This window comes from Notolabrus celidotus, chromosome 19, assembly GCF_009762535.1.
Source record: "Notolabrus celidotus isolate fNotCel1 chromosome 19, fNotCel1.pri, whole genome shotgun sequence".
NCBI lineage: Eukaryota > Metazoa > Chordata > Actinopteri > Labriformes > Labridae > Notolabrus > Notolabrus celidotus.
The window spans coordinates 1290246-1314046 of record NC_048290.1 but is presented as its reverse complement, the minus strand read 5'-3'; the positions used below and the strand labels follow the sequence as shown (position 1 = coordinate 1314046).

At 40.9% G+C, this 23801-nt stretch overlaps 2 protein-coding genes and 1 long non-coding RNA gene across 3 annotated transcripts; 1 reads left to right on the top strand and 2 right to left on the bottom strand.

Annotated features, from left to right (window-relative positions):
• Window positions 1-12826: 12826 nt before the first annotated feature.
• On the bottom strand, window positions 12827-15222 carry purbb (purine-rich element binding protein Bb). Its single transcript, XM_034709594.1, has one exon. It carries the CDS (start codon window positions 15174-15176, stop codon window positions 14259-14261), a length of 918 nt encoding a protein of 305 aa, XP_034565485.1. The 5' UTR covers window positions 15177-15222; the 3' UTR covers window positions 12827-14258.
• Window positions 15223-16911: 1689 nt separating this feature from the next.
• On the top strand, window positions 16912-21122 carry LOC117831094. Its single transcript, XR_004634903.1, has 2 exons — window positions 16912-17010; window positions 20732-21122. It is a non-coding gene; the product is annotated as an uncharacterized LOC117831094 (long non-coding RNA).
• Window positions 19423-22434, bottom strand: ved (ventrally expressed dharma/bozozok antagonist). Its single transcript, XM_034709595.1, has 3 exons — window positions 21978-22434; window positions 20717-21009; window positions 19423-19990 (listed from the first exon to the last, which is right to left on the bottom strand). Exons 1-3 carry the CDS (start codon window positions 22204-22206, stop codon window positions 19640-19642), a joined length of 873 nt encoding a protein of 290 aa, XP_034565486.1. The 5' UTR covers window positions 22207-22434; the 3' UTR covers window positions 19423-19639.
• Window positions 22435-23801: the final 1367 nt, after the last annotated feature.

Below are 23801 nucleotides of genomic sequence, written 5' to 3'. Positions count from 1 at the left end.
TAAAGCTCCTGTGTTGATTTTGGCGCCCCCTGTGGACAAAAGCAGTATCCACTGATTCTCTCCCATATACTCATAAAAATGTTTCTGTGCCTTCCTTTAACAGTTAAATGTAATATCTTTGGCGTAGAGTATTTGAAAAAAAAAAGGCTGAATCAGCAGCTAATCACTTCATCTGACACCTACCCCCTGCAGGTGGTTTCAAACATTAGGAATAGCTACAAAGAGAGAGCCACTCTTTATGCTAACAGGATGATTCACCTTTTTAGGTCTTAAAGAGACATCAATAATAATTTCAGTCTTCAGTTTTCAGTTTTATAAGCACCTAAAAAAAATCTCCACTGGAGCTTTAAGTTCAGAGGGTTGTAGTGTCTTTAAGCTTTTTGTTTTGGCTTGATGGTCTTCAATTGAACTTTTAATTTAAGCTGAGCTTTGCCTTGAAAATTCTCATGAGTGGATGTTTAGTTCAGATGTTCCATGTGTTTCATGCCTTGGTCTCTCTTGTGTTTATTCTGTATTAGTTATCCTTTGTGTCTCTTGTTGTGTTCTCTTGTGTTTCTTAGTCTTGTTTTGTGTTCTCTGTTTTGTAGTTCTGAATCCTTGTGTTTCCAGTTGAATTACTTTCTGCCCTTGTGTGTTTCCCTCCTTTTTGATTACCCGGTGTATTTAGTTCCTCTGTTTCCCCTGTCCGTCTCTCCTGTGTCCCTGTGTTTCCTTGAGTGAGTTTTGTTTGTACCTTTTGTTGATTAAAACCCTTTTATTTTCAAATCTGCACTTAAGTCCTCCTTAAGTCTTTCCCCTAACGTGATTAAAATGAAGCAGAAAGTAGACCCGTGATATAAAAGTAGACTAAAACAGAGCTTTAAAAAAAGGAACCCTGGACTGACATTCATAAGATGCTGGACCCACAGTTCCAGAAAAAGCCTGAAGGAATAAAAAGAAGCGCTTCCTCTCTGAAGCAGACATCCACACGTTGTATCCGTCCCGTTCAAACAGCCTGTCTGGTGGGCAGAGCTGTGAGTAACCCTCTTCTCACATATGAAAACGTGTTACAGTTTTTGTTCACAGTTCAATTCACAAATTATTCAAATCTGTTTTATACATTCACACATTTGCATTTGTTTGTGGGTCTGTCGGTGCCGCGCTGCACCCTTCAGCTACAGTCTGAATGATGGAGGACTGCTGTGAGCTGATGACAGTCTTTCATCATCCCCTGCTCTCATTTTCAGATATGTGCCATGAAAACAAGCAGATGTTAATTTTTTACTCTTGTATGCAAATGTGATGCCTCATAAATGATGCTTTTTAAGAGATGTGCACTGTTCCATATATTATCTGCTTAATTTACATTAAAAAGCATGTGAGTGAGATGATATGCTCTGTATTTGTATTTTTGTTTTAGCTGTTTTCATTGATGTTCAGAGGTTGCATTAAATTTAAAACATTTTCAGGACTGTTTTTAAAATTACACATATTTATAAAAACCTGGCAGCAGGCTGAAACACAGGCCGAAGAAAAACCTCTGACTGATGAATACGCAACACTACTGAGCTAAATGCTAACAGACATTAGCCTTTCACCGCTAAAAAAGGTAACCTTCTAATCTAATCTAAGTAAAAGTATTAGCATCAACGTCTGAAATATGACAGGCTCTGGCTGCACAATGGCGGCGCCCAGGAGCGGGGTTTTTGGGCTTCAGAACTGTACAACGGGAAGAGGCGGAGCAACGCTGTCCATTTTTATTTACAGTCTATGGTCAGCGCCCATGACGACGTATTTTGGCTTCACTTTTTTACAGTCATATATGGAAGCACGTTGTCCATCTTTATATATCAGAATCAGAAATACTTTATTTATACCAGGGGGGAAATTCAGTCATTACAGTTGCTCTAATACACAGTATGTGAGAAAGTCAAAATATCAAAGGTGACATATCACGCTTTTTTCATCAACATATATTGGTCTAAGAGGTCCCCAAAACATGTCTTTAAAGTTTATGCTCAAAAAAACACTTTGAAATCAGATTTTGGTCTGCCTGAAAAACCCTCTTCTTCAGCCCTGTTGAGAACGGTCAGTTTTCTCTCTGACCACGCCCCCTCAGGAAGTGGGTGTGGCCTCGGCTGTCCAGCACGTTGATCTAATGTTTACATGTTGGCTGAATATACACGGCTGCTCACAGACCCGCGTTACTTCAACCCTCTGAATCTGATCCAGAATCTGATCCTGATGGAGAGGCGCCTGCAGCAGGACCTTTCTGAACCATTGGTCACAGATTTAGTGTTTCTTGTTGTTTTATTTGTCAGCATGTCGACGTGTGTCTTGGTACACAGCTACCAACATGTAGCTATGTGGCTATGCTAACTAGCGCTAGCACTTTTCCATGAAAACTAAAAATCATCCACTAGATCTTCAAATCTGCAGACGTGGGGAGTCAAAGCGACCTTTGTGTTTATTAAGACAGCCTACAACTAGCATGCCTCCCTCCTAAGCTCCTTGTTAGCACACATGTGTGCAGGGAATGAAAAACGGAGGAGGGGTTGAGTTGTATTTTATACAGTCTATGGGCTGAACAAGCTCCGAGCTCTGACTTCCTGTTACAGACCGGATGGCGTTGTGACGTATGAAAAACACTGAAAACTGAAACGGCTGGTTTCAGCACACATTTACAGAAAGGTGGAGAAATCAGAACAGGGGCAGAATGGAGTCTTTTACTTTACAGGGGGTTTGTAGACAGGGACACATATTTCAGGGAGAGAACCATTAAAAAGAACATTTTGCATGATATGTAACCTTTAATAAAAAGAAGGAATAAAAGAAGACATAAATACGAATGGAATAAAATAAAATAAAGTGTGCACAGAAACACAGAATAGTTAGAATTAGCTGTGTACTAAAGCACTGAGAATGAAGGTTATATCTACATGGATGTATTGTACGGTTATCAAACAAGAGCGACAGTAACAGGCTGCAAACACAGCTGGTACATGCTCACTAAAGTAACACAGTAATGTTTTATCTACTTAGAGTCTCTGCATTGAAGAAATCTGGGCTTTTGGACTTGAGGTGTTCTGGTTTTTCGTTTGTAGTCTGACAGCGTTCACTACAGCTCAGGAGGCCTTGAGTCTACGCAGTCCAGGACCTGAATCCTAGAAGATTTCACTAAGGTGTTTTGTTGGTAGCTTGAAGCCCTGTTTACAAAGACACCTCCCTAAATATGTTCCATAAAGTCTCATTTCATTTAAACCATCCTGTGAAAAAAATGCTGAACTTCAAACCAAAGAGTGAACAAACCCAGTTGTTCATCCAACCGCTTGTTGAGTCCTCAGTGAGTCACGGCACGGGTGCATAGCTCCCCTCGTACTCACACAGACTCACACAGACCACATGTATCGATACTGAGCCGCTCTTTTTATATCTCTTCTCATGTCCTTTCACTTTCTGCAGCACTCAGCGTCGGAGGGTTTGTTGTCTTTAGCTGCTGCGGCAGCGTTCTTGTCGGCTCTCATTAAGAACCACAAAGAGCCGGCCTCTCACCTCGGAACCTCAGAGGACTGAAGCCGGTCCTGTGATGGGGGAGTTGACAAGCAGTGTGTCTGCTTAAATATGCACACAGGGCCTCATTAATGGATGTGCTAGCTGAGAGACTCGTGTAGCGTACACTGCAGCCTTTAATTTACAGGAGCGCTTTGTGAGCTGTTAACGTCGTCACAACAACCTGAGCTACTTTCTTTTATCATCCTTTAATTCATCTGGTGTTTGAAGAAATATGGAAGTACATGCTGTCAAAGCTAGATGTTTGTCAGTGCAAGTAACTGTCAGATTCTGACACTGAAATAGACGTAAACAAAGAACCGCTTAATGTCCAATAACAGATTCTACATAAACATCTAGAACCTGTACTTGGGGGGTCTGGATATCAGTTAGTGGAGTGGAGTTGTTTCTGTTTGTAGTCCTTGTAGTATCAACCAATCAGGTATCAGCAGGCTTTGGTGTCTGCAGGAAAAACAGTCTGTATGGAGAGCAAAAGCAGGCAGACTCAATCCATCGTAGTGACAAGTGTAGCTCTAGTGAAAGTTCAGACAGGAAGACTATAAAAGCAATCACAGCAGTTGTTTAACTCTCCTCTCCCTCATCCAATAGCTCAGTGGCACGCCCTTATCGTCAGCCTTTCAACTTCCTGCTGTCTTTTTAAATGTGTCTCTCTCTCCTGCTAGTTCCTTCTTGCATTGATAGTGCGCACCCCTCCACCTCCCCATCTCCACCTGGTCTCTGCAAGTCTTCAATTCCTAGGATTCATCAACCACCACCACCAGAGTCTGGACTCTAGGGGGATTCCTTCTGCTGCCAATTTCACACATCCTACACTCACAAAAAGTATCCCCATAGAGTCCTTACGCCAAAGATTTCTGTCAAGTTTCATTCTTCATTAAAGGTGACATATCATGCCAAATGTTCTTTTTAATGGTCCTCTCCCTGAAATCTGTGTCCCTGTCTACAAACCCCCTGAAAAGTCAAAGAATCCATTCTGCCCCTGTTCTGATTTCTCCACCTTTCTGTAAATGTGTGCTGAAACCAGCCGTTTCAGTTTTCAGTGTTTTTCATACGTCACAACGCCATCCGGTCTGTAACAGGAAGTCAGAGCTCGGAGCTTGTTCAGCCCATAGACTGTATAAAATACAACTCAACCCCTCCTCCGTTTTTCATTCCCTGCACACATGTGTGCTAACAAGGAGCTTAGGAGGGAGGCATGCTAGTTGTAGGCTGTCTTAATAAACACAAAGGTCGGTTTGACTCCCCACGTCTGCAGATTTGAAGATCTAGTGGATGAGTTTTATTTATCATGGATAAGTGCTAGTGCTAGTTAGCATAGCCACATAGCTACATGTTGGTAGCTGTGTACCAAGACACACGTCGACATGCTGACAAATAAAACAACAAGAAACACTAAATCTGTGACCAATGGTTCAGAAAGGTCCTGCTGCAGGCGCCTCTCCGTCAGGATCAGATTCTGGATCAGATTCAGAGGGAGTAACGTGGGTCTGTGAGCAGTCGTGTATATTCAGCCAACATGTAAACATTAGATCAACGTGCTGGACAGCTGAGGCCACACCCACTTCCTGAGGGGGCGTGGTCAGAGAGCTCATTCTCATTTAAAGGCACAGACACAGAAAACAGCCTGTTCTGAGGAGGACTGAAGAAGAGGGTTTTTCAGGCAGACCAGAATCTGATTTCAAAGTGTTTTTATGAGCAATAAACTTTAAAGACATGTTTTGGGGACCTCTTAGACCAATATATGTTGATGACAAAGAGCAGAATATGTCACCTTTAATGTTGTAATAAACAGCCTTTAATCTTCAAACTGTGTCTCTCCTGACTGAAATATCTGAGTGCAAGTGTAGAGAACAATCTGTTCTAGATCAAACATTTACACTTGAACGTCATCAGTGTTGAGATTTCCTGATTTCCTAGAACGTATCAGAAATAAACGATGACTGGTTTTGGTTATGCTACATCTATAGTTAAAAAAACAGTGCAGGTTCGTAGCTACTTCCTTTGCAGCATAACTGTAGTTCAAATGATATGAAGCACCCTAGAAGAGAAAACACAGAATGATGGTACGACAGGTTTTAATCCGTTATGTTTTGAATTTGCAGTGTCAGTGTTTGCATATTCCTGGAGCTCCAACGCTCTTCCAAGAATAAAAAAAAGCAGATGTTGGAGGTTACAGCCGTGTCAGAGTAAAGTGAAGGGAAGCTTTTTACTCTCCAGGATGAAATACTTTAAAATAATAATCCTCTGAGAGTGAGATTTGTCTGCTGTGACGGAGCGCTGCTGAGTGTCCTGAGCTGAGGACGCCATGCTCCCAGGCGGGAGATAGACTCGCTTACGTACACGCCTCATTCTCAGAGTTACAGAGCAGAGACACAAATAAAACACCTTCACTCATCTCACACAGATATTCACAGATTCATATTCATGATCCCCAGAGGATGCATCTTATTGTCTTTGAATAGCACCTGAGTTTTTGTGTATGTAGTGTCACTTTGCAGGTTGACTTGTTGGATTATGGAGACGTCTTTATGATAAAGCTTATAGTTAGAGCTGGATCAGGCTTGGACCAGGTCTTAGTTATGCTGCTATAGGCTTAGACTGACACACTGGGATCCTGTCTTTCCCTCTCTCAGACTAAAATGGTGGACAAAGATTTGTGAAAAGCTGTTCTCCAAGTGGTGCATGGACTCGGGTGATGAAGACAGAGAGGAAGAGGAGTGCATTATTAAGCAGTTAAAGATTGATGCTAAGGTCCTGCAGCGCCCACAGCACATCAGAGACCAAGTGAAGAGAAGTGAAGAGAAGTGAAGAGATGCTAAAAAGAGAATAAAACGGGCTTGACCGGATGTTTGGAAACATAACCCAATTCATCGTGACATGAAAGAAAATAATTCAGAAGAACATCACGAACGAGGAACCAATGGGAGGCCGGAGATGAATGTGTGCAGATACTTTATGTAGGTCAAGAACTCAGAGAGTTCTACCAGAGAGAGGTAGCAGCAGTCTGTGAGCTGACCTCTTATCACTGACTTCACCAAAGGAGGGTTTACTCTGTGACGTGGGTTCATTGAGACATGAAGTTTAGATTAAAGAGAGCATGCTTAATGGTTATTTCTCAGTTAAAGGACTCTGATGTAGAGTACGACGAAACATGGGAGACTTACCGGCAGCCTAAATGTTCCTGCTTCACATCCTTCCACTGACAGGGTAACCAAAAGAGCCAGCGTGTTTTCTCCACTGGAAAAGCATCATTGTGGGTTTTGTTTGGAAGAGCACCAAAGACTAAAACTGTTCTTACATGCTAAAATACACCTTACATTGTTTTCTCCACTGGCAGTCACCCAAGAGTTAATTTTTTATAGTGTTTTCTCCAATAGCAGATTACAAAATGTTTGTTTAACCTGTTGGACAGACATTAGGAAGAACATTTTAATGTGTGACATTCCATTGGATGAGAAGCCAAGAGGGCATTTCATCATTTCATATTGTTTTCTCCACTAATGCAGCTGTTCGAAAGGCTTTTTTAGGCATTTTCTCCACTGGAAGACAACTTTAGGCTTTTTTGTTACCCTCTAAAAAGCATTTAGTTTATTCTATGCATGAACGGCATACTTGACTTAAGTTCTCATGACTTGGCAGGCTTCCTGGAGTGCACTTGATAATGTTTTCTCCACTGAAATTCACCAGCGAGTGAACTATATCTTATCTTCTCTAATAAAAGACCGTCACAGACACAGTTTATAATCCTAAGAAAATCCTAAGCTTTTCACAAACCCCAATAGTATCTTTTCATGTTTTCTCCACTAAAAAAGCACCATGTGTGGCTTTTTAATGATGTTTTCACCACCAGACAGGAAGCTTTGGGTATTGAGTATTAATCTATCAAGCTGACAGTCATCTCAGATTTCATTATATTTCATCCAAGTGGAAATCACACACCTTTTTCTCCACTGGGCCACTAAAAGGACATACTATCGCTACTAACCAATGATTCTTTGACATTTTCTCCCTATTGGAAGGGCGCTTCAGGCTTATGTTGTTCACTGGTTTATATTGTGTGTTTTCTCCAATAATTTCTTATATTGTCTGATAGAAGAGCTATTAATAGAGTTTTCTGTTTTCTCCAATAGAATAGCTCCTTGAGGGATGTTTTAATGATGTTCTACCCAATGGAAGAACACTCTGCATGGTTTTTGAAATGTTTTCTCCACTAACAGACTCCCCATCGCCTGGTCATTGCAAATACGCATATTTAAAGGACACAGTAGTTTTTTTTTCCATGTTATCTGTAAGTGGTCTTTCTAACATGGCTTTTTGATCTAACATATATAGGTGTTTTCTTAGGTTTTCTCCACTAGACAGGACGCTTTGGGTATTCATTTCTCAACCTTACAGCCACTTAAGATGTTATTATATTTCCATTTTTCCATTGGAGGTGGCATCTTAGAGGGAATCTTGTATCATTTTCTCCACTGGTATCCACTGGGACACACACCAATAATTATTTGTTTCTCATGTCATGTCAATAATGTTTTCTCCAATAATTGTTAAGAGCATTTTATAGAGTTTTTTGTCTGTTTTCTCCAATAGAATAACTCCTTGAGTCATGTTTTAATGATGTCTTACCCAATGGACGAACACTCTACATGGTTTTTAAAATGTTTTCTCCACTAACAGACTCTCCGTCACCTGGTCATTGCAAATTCGCATATCTAAAGGACACAGTAGTAATTTTTTGTCATGTTTTCTCCGTTGAAAGTTCAACCTAATGAAGATGAAAAGTTATGTACTTTAAACACTTTGAATGTGAATATTTATAGCCTAAATAAATGGAAACTAAAGCTGTAAAATAAAGGATATCTCATTCAAATATTTTCTCCATTTATTTAATTATAAATGAATATACTGTTTAATTATAGTGGAGTACATTAAGATGTCTTAAAATGTAAATACCTGTCATTAAAAAAGCGGGATTATAAATTAAGTCCCTTAAAATCATACTTAATCCAGTTACATGTGTAAATTATCCTGGTTACTTCCTACCACTAACAGTCGTCACGTGTTCCTGCTTTTAAGGGACAATGAAGCCACTGAAAAGCACCATGCTGACCCGTGACCTTGCTTACAGAACGGACATCATACTACCTGCCTGAAAATGGCCGTGTGTGTCTCTGCAGGAGGATCTTGTGTGTGCCACATGTGAGCAGATCTCAGCACAATCAGCCTGTTGTAAGCTCTGCGTCCCCGGGCGCTGAGGTCCCAACGGCACAGCTGACTCCTTGACCAGGAATGTCGAGTCTGCGGAGGCCTCCCACATTAAAATAGCCGGCGTGCCCTGTCAGCACACCCTCACAGCGAACGCATGGCCGTCTAACAGCTGCCAAATTCACACAGCTACCGAGGAGGAAGGAGGAAGAAGAAGCAACAACAGGAGGAGAGATCAGCACGAGGGGAGGAGGAGGAGGAGGAGGAGGAGGAGGAGGAGGAGAATCAAATTACTCCCCCCTTTCTGCTCCTCACAGCAGAGTCAGAAAACAAGCTGGGCCGTATGTCTGCGCACAATATGTTCATGTGACCAGTGCGCTGAGGGATGCATGTGCTGATGAAGAGTGACCACGACTAAACTGCACATCGCTTTGATTCACAGAGGATTCAGGAACAAGCTGTGTTTGTGTGGAGACAGTTTTCATTAACTTTACAGACAGCTGCTGCCAAAATGTGTGTGTGTGTGTGTGTGAGTGTGTGTGTGTGTGTGTGTGAGGAGAGCAACTGTAGCACATGCTTCCCATAACTCAGAAGATTTCATAATGGAGTCCATTTAAGACGCAATTACCATTAATCAGAGTAATAATCTCAAGAATTAGGAGCCAGGAAGTCTGTACATCAACATACTCTAAGGAAAGAAAGATAGAATCTAACGTCTAACATGAGTCTGGTCCTGCTGGAGGTTTCTGCCTGTTAAAGGAAGTTTGTCCTTGCCACTGTAACTTGCTGAAGAAGAAGAAAAGGAAGAACGTATCTTCCTCCATCGTACCTAAAGTCTCTAAAAGTCGTTATCAGGCCCCTCTCCTTTGGAATCATCTACCAGTCAGGGTCCGGGAGGCAGACACCCTCTCTACTTTTAAGAGTAGGCTTCAAACTTTCCTTTTTGATAAAGCTTATAGTTAGAGCTGGATCAGGCTTGGACCAGGTCTTAGTTATGCTGCTATAGGCCTAGACTGACACACTGGGATCCTGTCTTTCCCTCTCTCTCCTCTCTCTGCCTGTCTCTCACTTTAACTCTTCCTGTCCCATTAAAGTTACTAACCATAGACCTTTCTGGAGTCCCTGAGCTCCCTTGTCTCGTAGGTTCCTCTGGATCTCTGCTGTAGATTCCTTTTTTGGGGTCTGTTATTCATCCTTTCTTTCTTTCTTTCTTTCTTTCTTTCTTTCTTTCTTTCTTTCTTCCTTTCTTTCTTTCTTTCTTTTTTTCTTCCTTCCTTCCTTTCTTTCTTTCTTTCTTTCTTTCTTTTTTCTTTCTTTCTTTCTTCCTTTCTTCCTTTCTTTCTTTCTTTCTTTCTTTCTTTCTTCCTTCCTTTCTTTCTTTCTTTCTTTCTTTCTTTTTTTCTTTCTTTCTTTCTTTCTTTCTTTCTTTCTTTCTTTCTTTCTTTCTTTCTTCCTTCCTTCCTTTCATTCTTTCTTTCTTTCTTTCTTTCTTTCTTTCATTCTTTCTTTCTTTCTTTCTTTCTTTCTTTCTTTCTTTCTTTCTTTCTTCCTTCTTTCTTTCTTTCTTTCTTTCTTTCTTTCTTCCTTTCATTCTTTCTTTCTTTCTTTTTTCTTTCTTTCTTTCTTTCTTTCTTTCTTTCTTTCTTTCTTTCTTCCTTCCTTCCTTTCTTTCTTTCTTTCTTTCTTTCTTTTTTCTTTCTTTCTTTCTTTCTTTCCTTCCTTCCTTCCTTCTTCTCTTTCTTTTTTTCTTTCTTTCTTCCTTCCTTTCTTTCTTTCTTTCTTTCTTTTTTTCTTTCTTTCTTTCTTCCTTTCTTTCTTTCTTTCTTCCTGTCTGTCTTTCTTTCTTTCTTTCTTTCCTTCTTTCTTCCTTTCTTTCTTTCTTTCTTTCTTTCTTTTTTACTTTCTTTCTTTCTTTCTTTCTTTCTTTCTTTCTTTCTTTCTTTCTTTCTTTCCTTCCTTCCTTCCTTCTTCTCTTTCATTCATTTTTCCTTTAATTCCTTTCTTCTTTCTTTCTCTTTGTTCTTTCCATGTTTCTTCATCCTTTATGTCTCCTTTTCTCATCCCGTCCTTTCCTTCTGTCCTTCCTTCACCATTTCTTCTCCTCTTTTTCTTTCTTCTGGTCTCCCTCTCTTCTCTCTTTTCTTAGACCTTTCTGGAGTCCCTGAGCTCCCTTGTCTCGTAGGTTCCTCTGGATCTCTGCTGCTGTGGACGTGCCAAACTCCAGCTGCTACAACTACTACTATCCGTCTCCCCACTATCATCTCTCTCTCTCTTCACCTCCCTCTATCCCTCTCTCCAACACGGTCTCAGCAGATGTGTGTCTCCATGAGTTTCCTGCAGACACCAAAGCCTGCTGATACCTGATTGGTTGATTCAACAAGGACTACAAACAGAAACAAGAACACTCCACAAACTGATATCCAGACCCCCAAGTACAGGTTCTAGAGGTTTATGTAGAATCTGTTATTGGACATTAAGTGGTTCTTTGTTTACGTCTATTTCAGAGAGAACCATTACAAAGTCCATTTTGCATGATATGTCACCTTTAATATCTAATTTGACCTCTACTGTACACAAACGTCATCCCGATCACCTTCAGTAGAGGACACGTCCTCAGATCTCCTGATTCGTCGACCGAACAGACGATTCATTTCCTGTCAGATGTCACAACGGAAAGAAGGAAGTCGTGTCATCTGTGAAGATTAAATCTTTAACTTTGAAATTTCATCAGAATATTTGTTGAAACGTGACGAAGTGAACGTGTCAGAAACTGTTCCTTAAAATGTTTGCAGAACTTTTACACACTTTCAAAAAAATTGCCTCATTTTAACATCAATAATAATAATACTAATGATAATGATAGTAAGATATATACGTCACTAATGGAAGACATTCAGGATGATGAGGAATCTAATTTTAAATGTTAAAGGAACAGTATGCGATTTCTTTCTCCAATAAAATGCTATCAAAGGATGGAGTTTGATGACATCATTAAGAAGCAGGGCATCATGGGAGTTGGTGTCTTTGTGTTTTCATACATTTCAGTCCTTTTTTGGCTGTTTTTCGTGGTTTCTTCTCACAGATATGAGTTTGTTTTGTTTTTTTAAGTTATATTTTTAGCCTTTTTTGCCTTTATTTGATAGGACAGCTGAAGAGAGACAGGAAATGTGGGGAGCAGAGAGAGGGGGGAAGACATGCAGGAAATTGCGACGAGGACTTTATCCTCTGGTTGTGGGGCGCTTAGACCGCTAGGCCACCAGCGCCCCACAGATGAGTTTTTATATGTTTTATTTGCCGTCCGTGAACATTAAATGATTCTATTTTGGTTTTCAACACCCGGGCGGATAAAACAGGACGTCTTTAGATATGATAGAGGTCTTTATGTCACTATCAGGACTTAATCCATTAGCAGATAATAATGAAAGCCATCTTTGATGATTTCAGTAACGTGTGATGGTTTTAAATCCTCACACTGACCCCTCACTGTCAGCACAATAATCCTAGTCTGGATTTCTCAGTGAGGATTCTTTGTCTGATCTCAGCTGACCGAGCATGTTTAGGAAAATACAGCAGAATGGACACAAGGGAACGTGAAATATACTAAATTGGGGATTAAAACAGCAAAAATGATCTGTTTATCAGGTTATATTCTCAAAAATGTCCTCCCTTAGTGTCTTCTCTGTAAAGATATGCATGTTCATTTTGTATTAAAGGCAGTAAATTAAGAGTTTGGGGTTTTAAAAATGGTCAAAAAGAAGCGTATTTAACATTTTATGGATTAGAGAGTAAATATGAAATAATAAGTGGGTTATTATTAATGAAAAATATCAGGAGTTGGAGCTCTGTTGAAGATCTGTGCTTAGAAAAAAAATGGTTGTAACTTAGAAAACGTAACAATCCGCCCTGAAATGAATCCTCACATCATTCAAAATAAAAAACAAATCTCTTTCAGTGTGAAACCCTGAAAATATACAATCACAACATTCTTGCATTTAAAGTTGATTTAATTAAGGAAGAGTTATACTTTCACTCTATGAAAAACAAAAAATAATCTGGAGGTTTGAGTCACAACTTTGTCTTAAGAAATTAACCTTTTTTTATTCTTAAATCTTGAAATTCCATGATATAATACATTTTTCTTTTATAAGTATTTCAAAATATCTTTTGCTGGTTTTGTTCAGTAATATTTTTCCTATAATCTCATTTTTTTTTTTTTTAATATAGTTCTCTTTTGAAAAAAAGAAAAGAAGAAGAAAAAAAGAAAAACATCCATCATCAGTGTGTTTCTGTCCGGGGTCTTCTTCTTCTTCGCGTGTTTGGAAGATGTTTCATCAGAGAGACGGCCTCAGGCTGGTGTTAAAGATGGCCGTCTGTTTGTCCGTCTGTCCCGCTCTGACCACGACAGAGAGGATGATGGGATAAAAAAATCATCTCCGGCAGAGAGCTGGAAGGTCAAACGTGGAGCTCCCATCCAGCGAGTAGATATTTGGACCCTTTGTTGTGGATGGAGGGAGCAGGAGGAGCTTCGTTTTTAAAGTCCAGAATGTTGATAAACTGTACATGTATCTCTTTAAATACAGTATGTATATATATGTGTGTGTGTTTGTCCTGTCCCCTCACATGATGACACCAGGGATGCTCTGGTGTGAGGAAACACAGCGCTCTCCTCTCTCCTCCTGGTGGAGTGAAACTGGAAACAATATGAATTAAAAAAAAGACTCGCTCAGATTGTATGTATAACATAAAACCCAGCTGATCCACGCTGTGACTGACTGCAGGAGTCAGAGCTTTAGTTTGATAGTTTGATAGTTTGAGTCCGTGAGGCGAGGCCCTTGTTGTTCAGGCTTAAAGATAATCCTCTCATCAGTAACTTCCACTAACATTTTGGGTAATCTTTTTCGATTAACTGCCGCCTGCTGCTGCTGCTGCTGCACGGCTCCGTCAGCTGACAGGCAGCTTTCTATACATTCCTCTCAGGAAGAAGAAAAAAAACACACACACACACCACAATCTGAGACCTGGACCGGAACAGGAACACAATGGATGCTCCTTAAACTGAGCAAGGAAAACATCTTAAACAGGTTGACTCCTCACGCTTTTAAATATTAACTATGTTGCAGATAGGAAAGCATTGGACAACCTCTCTTTTTCTACTGTTATAAAAACCCAATCTGCTGTTTGTTCCTTTTTTTTTTAAGGGTTTTCATTTTTAACATAAAGCACTCTTTTTTTCAGCCAATGAGGATCATGAAGATCCCATTTGCACATTTAATCCACTTGCAAAGATTCACACAACCACTCCAACCTTCAACCCTACACACTTGTTTTTAGGATATACACCAAACTGTCCCTGCACATGTACTTGTTTTATACTCCACGATACTTTAGTAGGCTATAACAGCACGATTTGTCATGCACTTATCTCTTTTTTTATCTTTTGCAATAAAAAACACCCCCCTTGGTTATATTGCAGATCTGTCATGGACTCCCAGCTGTTCCCTCTCTCAGTCGTCCTCCACCTCCTCTCCCTCGGACTCGTCCCTCCTCTCGTAGACCTTGTCCCTCTGCCTCTCCTGGATCTCCTTCATCTCCTCGGCGTACCTGCTGAAGGCTCCCCCGAACTTGCTCCAGGCTTTGAAGGGGATGGTGATAGAGTTCCTGTAGCTGGGCTTCACCTCGCTCACCCTCAGGAACACCCCGTATTTGTTGGACCCCACGTCGAAGAAGAACCGCTTGGAGTCCACCATGATGGAGGTCCCCTCGGGGAGCTCGCTGTACCCCCCTGCAGCACCGGATCCCCCTGCCAGCTCCTCGTCGTCCCCCCCGTAGTCGTCGATGAGCTTCGCGAGGGCGTCTCGGAACTCTATGAGACCCTGAGCCGGGAGGGCGATGGTCTGCCCGGCCAGCATGCCCCCCACAGGGCCCCCGACCCCAAAGCCGGGTCCACGGTTAACGGTCTGCCGGATCCTCAGGAACCTCCCCCTCTGGTTCTCCTTCAAGTCCAGGTAGTATTTGCGGTTCTCCCGGACCAGGAACTCACTCTTCAGAGCCCTCCTAGGCCCGCCGTCCTCCCCTTGAGACGCCTGGGCGATCTGCTCCGGACTGCTAGGCCCCAGCTGGGCGTAGTGCTCGATGAAGTCCCCGAGGTAGTCCCGGAACTCGGCCGCCACGGACAGGGAGAGGGTCAGGCGGCTCTTGGACCCCCCGGCCCCCACCTCGGCGATCTTGATGAACCGGCCCTTGCTGTTCTGTTTCACGTCCAGGTAGAAGCGCTTGTTCTGGATGTCGAGGCGCTTGGACGCCAGCTCCTGGGTCTCTTGGTCCCTCTGGAGGTGCTGGAAGCCGCCTCCACCTCCTCCTCCCCCGCTGCTGCCTCCGCGTTCACTCCCGCTGTCTCCATCCGCCATCTTCAGCTCCACCATCCGGCTGCTGCTGCCCCCTCTCTGCGCAGCCCCTCTCTGCGCAGCTGCTTTCTGCGCGCGCCCCCTCCACGCTCAACAACAGGGCACTGCGAGGAGCCTTCTGATTGGCTCAGCGCACTGTCACTCCCGGAAGTTCACACGGTTACTGCTTTCCTATTTGCTGGTAGGTTGTGACCGTTGCACCCAGATAAAGCATCCCTCTCTCCCCATTGGCTGAGAACGAGGTTCCGTTTGCGTACTTCTTGTTTTCTCAGCTCCCTCCTTGGTTGTGAAATCTCTCTGTTTTATGACATAATGTGATGAAATAAAGGTTTTTAAGGGTTTTTTCCGCTTCAGTTCTTAAAATATGTCGATTTAATTTGTTTTCCTCAACCCTATTTGTGCGAAACGGAATCTGGAAAGGTTCGAGGGTCTGTTTTTATGGTTTTTATACCACAAAATACTTTTGACCTGTTTCTACATAATCCGAAAATATTTGCAAATATCATAAACTGTTCCAGGAATGGAAAAAAAATCATCGGTAAGTTATGCCAAAGAAATTCCCTGAAGTTATATTAAAATTCCACTGTTGTAAATAATGATGAACTATTGCATCAGTGAGGTTGTGACTTATAAATGAAAGTTATTTACATGTACGGAAGCCCAGAGTGGACAAGCATCTATACATTTTATTAACACCTCTCTCCAGTGATAAAGAATATTTTCATTGTTTTTAGATGGGATAACAAATCTGGTTTCCTTGGTATGATGGGTAAGAGATTAAACTGTGTAGGGATGTATATCCACTTGGGTATGGAAGCCCAAAGCTGCCAGCACAAACAAAAACTGAGACTTAGCCTTGATAAAAAAATTTAAAAAAGATAATGAGATGAAAATTCAAAAATAGTGCATTAAAGAGTTAGAAACTATGACATTTGAAGACATAAGTATGTGATAAAAGTAAAATCTATGAGATTAAAATTTAGAATATTCAGTTAATAGTAAAAACATTATATTAACATTTAAATGTATGTGAAAGAAGTCCAAATTAAAGGTTTTAAAATGTAAAATATTGAGATAAAAGTAAAAAATGACACCAGACAAATTCAATATTATGAGATATTAGTGCCCATTTATGAGATAAAAGTTGAAATAATGAGATAGAATATAGAAATCTGAAGATTAAAATTCAAAACTATGATAAAGTCAGACAAATGATGAGATACAGAAAGTAAGGCATAATTATGACGTACAATTATTTGGAAAAATCAAATTCAAAGTCATGTTATGATATAAAATGTTGAAATCATGATAGTACTTCATTATTTTAAGATAAAAGTTGAAATTAATAGAAATTGTGATCAACTTAATCACAATAATGAATGAATTTAAATTATAAGACGAATTGGCAAAACTCTGAAATAGTATTCAGGACTCAAAGCCTCTCTGTTTTGTTATTTCTACCTCAGATAAATGATTTATATTTCTAAATCTACAGATCTTTAAACTGCTCTGCATGCATTTGATTGAAACATTACTGTTGGTGTACCTTTCTCTGCCCACAGGGGGCAGCAGAGCTTCACTCTCCTCTTGGTTGAGTAACCAGGTTGATTTTCCACCTTTGTTTCCTTCAACCACTGAAAACGTCAGCAGCACCTGTGACTTAAGAGATGAAACCACAGCAGCAGTGCAAACAGCTCTGCTGTGTGCTTCTGCATCTGTTTCATCACTCAGGTTTGCTTGTTGGTAATCATTGAGGTGATGCTGAGAGGTGTTGACTGGTTATAGCCATGAAGAAGCTGAAAATATTCGTGCTCATGGATGAAAAACAGAGAAAATGACGGACTACAGCCAAGTAATCTTTAGAGTATTTAAAGAGCTATTTAATTTTATTGACCTCACAGTTCATTTCCAGTATATGTGAATATTCTCCTCCTACTTTGTTGTTTTGGCTTTCTAAATGAGGTGGACGTTAAATCTGATCTTTGTGATTGATTTATTTGTTTTCATAAAAGAAAACTCAACACATTTGGTCATAAAAATATTATGCAATCCTCTCATCATCGAGTCATTAAACCCTCCAAACTCCTGGAAATATGACAAAGAACATTCCTCCCTGTCTTTCGTGGAATAACACTTTGAACAACATTCTGTTTTTATGATTGTGCAATATGAAAATCTGCTAAATGAATAGAGTGAGTGTGACACCGGGCACACATTGACCTGAGACACAGTGTTCGCTTCTGGGCTCCAAAATGTCACAAAGAGTATGTCTTCTGTTCAGACACAGAGTGTTCAGACCGACTCGACCCGTGTGTCTGATTGTGGATACGATCTCTTTAATGGTTCTGAGTGCCACAGTGTTCTGGCTCATTTTAGGAACTGCTGTGACTGGGCTTTTTGGCTCTTTCAGCTGTTAGGTTACAAAAGTTGTCCCATTATACTTCCATTTCCTGCGGTAGTGACAGTTTTATTTAATGTAATGAAGCCTACTTTTTAAGGGCCTGTGTCCACTAACAGCATTTTTTGCAATTTTTGATCTCTCTGTTCGTAGATTATGAAAGTGGCCCCATATAGCTTGTTTCCTTTGGTGGTGACAGTCAAGTCTGTTTTTTCTTTAATGAAGCTACTTTTTGAGGGCCTGTGTCCACTGACAGCATTCTTAACACCCAACACCTCAATTTCAGAGCACTTTTCACTAGCGCTGTCTGTTGTGAGGTTACACAAGCTGTCCCATGACACTTCTTTTTCCTTCAGTAGTGACTTACAAGTCTGTTTTTATGGCTGTGAGAGGTTTTTTTTGTATTTTGTTTAATGAAGCCTACTTTTTTTAGGGCCTGTGTCCACTATCAGCACTTTTTGCAGTGTCAATAACCTCAATTTCAAAGCGCTTCTCACTGGCTCTGTTTGTTGTTAGCTTACGAAAATTGTCCAATGACACTACTGTTTCCTTCAGTAGTGACTGACAAGTCTGTTTTCATTGCTGTGAGTTTTTTTTCCCTGTATTTTCTTTAATGAAGCCTACTATTTTAGGGCCTGTTTCCACTAACAGCATTCTTAGCTCCAATACCTCAATTTCAGAGCACTTCTCGCTGGTGTTCCATAACATTTTTGTTTCCTTTGGTAGTGACTGTCAAGTCTGTATAAATTGCTGTGACTGTTTTTGTCTGTTTTTAAAGCCTCTCTTTAAGGGCCTGTGTCCACTTACAGCTTTTTTTGCACTGTTAGCGACAACAACCTCAATTTCAGAGTGCTTCTCTTTGGCTTTTCTGTTCAGTGTCCTTTGGAAGTGACAGTTGAGTCTGTTTTTATTGCTGTGGATGTCCTTTTTTTTCCCCCTGTATTTTCATTAATGAAAGCTACTTTTTTAGGGCCTGTGTCCACTGACAGTGTTTTTAGCTCCAAACACATCAATTTCAGAGAACTTCTCGCTGGTGTCCCATGACATTTTTGTTTCCTTTGGTAGTGACAGTCAAGTCTGTATTAATTGCTGTGACTGTTTTTGTCTGTTTTTAAAGCCTCTCTTTTAAGGGCCTGTGTCCACTTAAAGCATTTTTTGCACTGTTAGTTCCAACAACCTCAATTGCAGAGTGCTTCTCATTGACTCTTCTGTTCTGTTTCCTTTGGAAGTGACTGTTGAGTCTGTTTTTATTGCTGTGGATGTCCTTTATTATTATCATTTAATGAAAGATACTTTTGTAGGGCCCGTGTCCACTAACAACGTTCTTAGGGCCCAACACTTCACTTTCAGAGCACTTCTCACTAATGCTGTGTTGTTAGGTTACAAAAGTTCTCCCGTAACACTTCTGATTCCTTTGGTAGTGACTGTTGAGTCTGTTTTCATTGCAGTTACATTTTTTCTTTTTCTTTAATGAAGCCCACTTTTTTGGGCCTGTTTCCACTAACAGCATTTTTTGCATTAGCAGCGCCAACGAACTCAATTTCAGGGCACTTCTCAACGGCTCTTTTTGTATTTAGGTTACAAAAGTTGTCCCACAACACTTCAGTTTCCTTTGGTAGTAACTGTTAAAGTCTGAAAAATATACTAGTAGTGGACACAGGCCCTTCAGGTAAAACTTCAACTTTTAGTACCTAAAAAATAAGGAACAGAAGCTTCATATTTTCTTGTTGATAGAGTATAGGGAAGTAGAATCTAGAAACAGTTTCAGATGTACTGCTGCGTCCGACCACAGGAATGTCTCACTTTTAAAATCATGTCAGAGAACCTGCTGAGTTTTAATATAGAATTTATTTTAACAATCTTATTTCACAGCAACTTCACAACAAAATTCAAATATACATTTCATAGATTCATTTTAAATATTTCCAAACTATACATCAGTTACAAGCAGAGATACACAGAATTCACAGTATTGCACACCACCCTGTCTGAGTCTGGTTTCAAGTATTAAAGTCCTTCAGGAGGGATCCTGTGGGGACAGGACGAGGAGGGTTTTTGTCTCAGTAGCTTTTAGAGGTCTGTGTCAGTAGTACTGAGGATATGCGGCGTAAGAAGCCATGAGAGGAGCGGCTGCAGACGGCAGCATGACTCCAGGTAGGCTGCTGTACTGATAGAAAGAGTCCAGAGGCAGAGAGGGGACGCTGGGCAGAGCCGAGCCGTACTGCAGGCTGTGTGGGTGGATGTACGAAGCTGCAGCCGGGCCCTCCTGTCCTCCTGCTGCAGAGTGATACCTGGAGTACGGTCCTGGTCTGTACGCCTGCAGCTCTGGATAATGCATCAACTGAGAGGCGACGTTAGCCTGACAGGCGTGGGCGAGGGCGTCCTGCACCGTCCGCTTCAGCTTCATCCGCCTGTTCTGGAACCAGTTTCTGATCTGAGGACAAGAGAAGACAAAATCTGATGAGGAGAAGTTCTCTTTGAAAAATACTTCAACTTATACTGTGAGGAATAAGATCTATGATGACATATAAGCAAATACAGATTAAGGATATCTGTTATATGGACTGAGAAATATTTATAAAATACAATATATGGAGGCCTAGACCTGCCAAAAAATCACTCATTGAGATAATACAAAAATTAATAAATTACAAAAGCAAAATAAATAAAAAATCATATATATATTTTTTTCTGTTTTTTTTTTATAAACAAAAATACATTTAAAAAAAGTTATTAACTTAAATAAATACAGATATGGAGGCCTTAGCTTGCAAAAAAAGATGAGCAAAAACTAAAATATTTGAAAATCAAAATATTTTAAATACTTTAAACTTAAAATATATATATATATAGACAATAAAGATAATAATCCAAAAAGCAAATAAATACATATATTATAAAAAACAGCTAACTACAGTTGTATACATATGAAATGTATAAATAAGGTAAATAATTCAATTTGAAATTTACAACAGGCTTTATGTATTTCTGAATGATACAATTTAAATCAAATAAATATATAATTCAGTTCAAGAGATTTGAAAAATAAATCAGATTTAAAAGCATGAAAAATTTCAAAAAGAAACTTAAAAATAACAGAAATTAGTATTTCTTTAATTCTAATGTAAGCAGATTGATTAATTAATGAATTGATGTTTACCTGTTTGTCTGACAGGTTGAGCTTCTTGCACAGCTCAGCTTTGTCCTGCGTTCCCAGGTAAGCGTTCCTCTTGAACGCTCGCTCCATGCTGCTGATCTGATCCGCTGTGAACGCCGTGCGAGGCCTCCTGCCTGAAGGGGGCGACGTGGGGCAGGAAGAGGAGGAGGAGGAAGGGGAGGAAGGGGAGGAGGTGCAGTCTGCGTCGGGGGCTGAGAGGGAGATGGAATGACCTCCTTCGCTCTCGTAGCCGGATGTCTCTTCTTCTGTCCCGCTGCTGAAACCGGCCTCAGAGACTGCAGACACCAACGAAGAAGAAGTTAGATTTGAATCCTTCTTTCATTACATGTTAATGGATGCTTTCATGACTTTGTTTTACTTTGAATTAAGTACTAATTCTACAGGGTGAGAGTTAACTGAGTCTCTTTTTCATATATTTAATATAAACTTCTCTAGTTTCAAAACTTGATCTTTAAAGTAATGACTCGACATTTAAAGCTCCAGTGGGTAACTTTTATCTTGATACAGAAATGACTGAAATTGACGGTGGTGCTTTTGTATGAGCTACAAAAGCAAACCAGATCATCAGCATAGCAATATTCTTTTATCCATTTAATTATTTTAATGTCTGAAACTGCTAATGAAGCTGAAAAAACAGCCTTTTTTTTTTTCTACAATAAATATTAAAATAGATAAATTAAATCTGCCTGTTACAATGAATTTTGAGGTAGAATAAGCAATTTTAAGGAAAGAAAAAACTATTTAATAAATTATGTTATTAATACTCTATATTTAGCTTAAATATTTAACATTTTAGCAAAGCAAAATGGGGGTAAATTGTCAAAAAAAAGGCTTTTAATTTAGTCCTAGTGGAATAATATGAGTGCATTTAAGGAAAGTAAGAACTTTTCAACTTAAGCACAATAATCCATAAAAAAGGAGATTTTTTTTTAGTGAAAACTTAACATTAAACTCACATATTTTGCATTTAAAAGAGTAAAAGTTTGAATTAGTTATTTTTAACACACAGCTGCAGGTTTTAGCAGATATACTAGATTATTAATGACATATTCTGCAACTTTAACTGCTTCTTAGTGCAACTATCAGAGTCTCTAGAGCTCAAGTTATTGTTTGTTCATTATTTAACACTTTAAACATCCTAGCTGCTGCAACAAAGGTCTTGGGTTGGCTGTTAACAGGCCTGAATGTGAGCTGGAGGTGCAGTAAGCACAGGTAAGTAAATAAACTCTTCACTGAAACTCACCTGGATTACTCTGAGGGTTTGTGTGCTGCGTCGAGCTGAACTCATCCTCATGGCTCCTGATCTCCTGCTCAGGTAAAACTTCAGACCTCTGCCGGCAGTAGAAACCCGGCAGACTCTCTGCGTTTGTTCCACAAGTCACGGGTCCAGATCCTGATCCAGATCCCTGGGTCTCTGTCCCTGCAGGCTGGCTGCTCTGGGCCATCCACTCAATGGAGAAGCGTCCTCTCATGGCTGCAGAGTGCTAGAGTTAAGTCCTTTTAGAAGTTGAGTCCAAGCTGCTGGATGAGGTCTCTGCTGGTGTGGTCCTGACTGTCCCCCCTTCCTCACAGGCGGTCTGTATTTAAAGGGGGGGTCCCTCCGTCAGATCAAAGCTCACATCCTCCCCTCCTTTACGTTTTCACAACCAGAGTCATTAAGACGTCTCATTCAGAGTCTCAGAGAGGCTGTTACAGGCAGGCTCCAGTCAGTCTGGATAGACCCCCCCTCAGCCCCCTTACCCCCCTCCCCCCCTCACCTCCTTCCTGCCTCCAAAGAGAAGATAATAGCCACACCTCCGTCTGCATCTCCTCTGAGTCTGAGAGAGCGTCCAAACTGTAAAAACAGGAGTAGGACATGAGGAGGGCCGAGGATGGAGGAACACTCGTCCTCTAAATGTGACGCCGTCTGTAACAGAAACTTTCACACAGTGAAGATACCAGATCAGACTTCATCCCCGTCCCAGGGTCCCACTTCTGATCAGACTTCATCCCCATCCCAGGGTCCCACTTCTGATCAGACTTCATCCAAGAGGTCCCACTTCTGATCAGACTTCATCCCAGGGTCCCACTTCTGATCAGACTTCATCCCAGAGGTCCCACTTCTGATCAGACTTCATCCCAGGGTCCCACTTCTGATCAGACTTCATCCCAGGGTCCCACTTCTGATCAGACTTCATCCCAGGGTCCCACTTCTGATCAGACTTCATCCCAGAGGTCCCACTTCTGATCAGACTTCATCCCAGGGTCCCACTTCTGATCAGACTTCATCCCAGAGGTCCCACTTCTGATCAGACTTCATCCCAGAGGTCCCACTTCTGATCAGACTTCATCCCAGGGTCCCACTTCTGATCAGACTTCATCCCAGGGTCCCACTTCTGATCAGACTTCATCCCATAATCCCACTTCTGATCAGACTTCATCCCAGGGTCCCACTTCTGATCAGACTTCATCCCCATCCCAGGGTCCCACTTCTGATCAGACTTCATCCCAGGGTCCCACTTCTGATCAGACTTCATCCCAGGGTCCCACTTCTGATCAGACTTCATCCCAGGGTCCCACTTCTGATCAGACCTCATCCCAAGGTCCCACTTCTGATCAGACTTCATCCCAGGGTCCCACTTCTGATCAGACCTCATCCCAAGGTCCCACTTCTGATCAGACTTCATCCCAGGGTCCCACTTCTGATCAGACTTCATCCCAGAGGTCCCACTTCTGATCAGACTTCATCCCAGAGGTCCAACTTCTGATCAGACTTCATCCCAGAGGTCCCACTTCTGATCAGACTTCATCCCAGGGTCCCACTTCTGATCAGACTTCATCCCAGGGTCCCACTTCTGATCAGACTTTATCAAACAGAGCTATAGTTTATTATGTTGTGTATGTCTGAATCAAGGACCCTTTGTGATCCTGAAACTTCACTTTGACTAACTACTGCATTCAAAATAAACACCAAAATATCAGGATTTAAGAGACGAAGGACACATTTAGGGCCTCAGTGTCTCCAGCTTTGATAAATAATGATTTTATTCTCCTTAAAATTAAATTAAAATTAAAAAATAAAGCAAAG

What these genes read in the sequence shown, in the direction of transcription:
- purbb (XM_034709594.1), bottom strand. Translation starts at nt 15,176, where the DNA reads ATGGTGGAGCTGAAGATGGCGGATGGAGACAGCGGGAGTGAACGCGGA.
- ved (XM_034709595.1), bottom strand. Translation starts at nt 22,206, where the DNA reads ATGAGAGGACGCTTCTCCATTGAGTGGATGGCCCAGAGCAGCCAGCCT. An exon ending in AAACCCTCAGAGTAATCCAG is followed by an intron (nt 21,010 to 21,977) that starts GTGAGTTTCAGT and finishes TGGTGTCTGCAG; the next exon opens with TCTCTGAGGCCGGTTTCAGC. An exon ending in TCAACCTGTCAGACAAACAG is followed by an intron (nt 19,991 to 20,716) that starts GTAAACATCAAT and finishes TCTTGTCCTCAG; the next exon opens with ATCAGAAACTGGTTCCAGAA.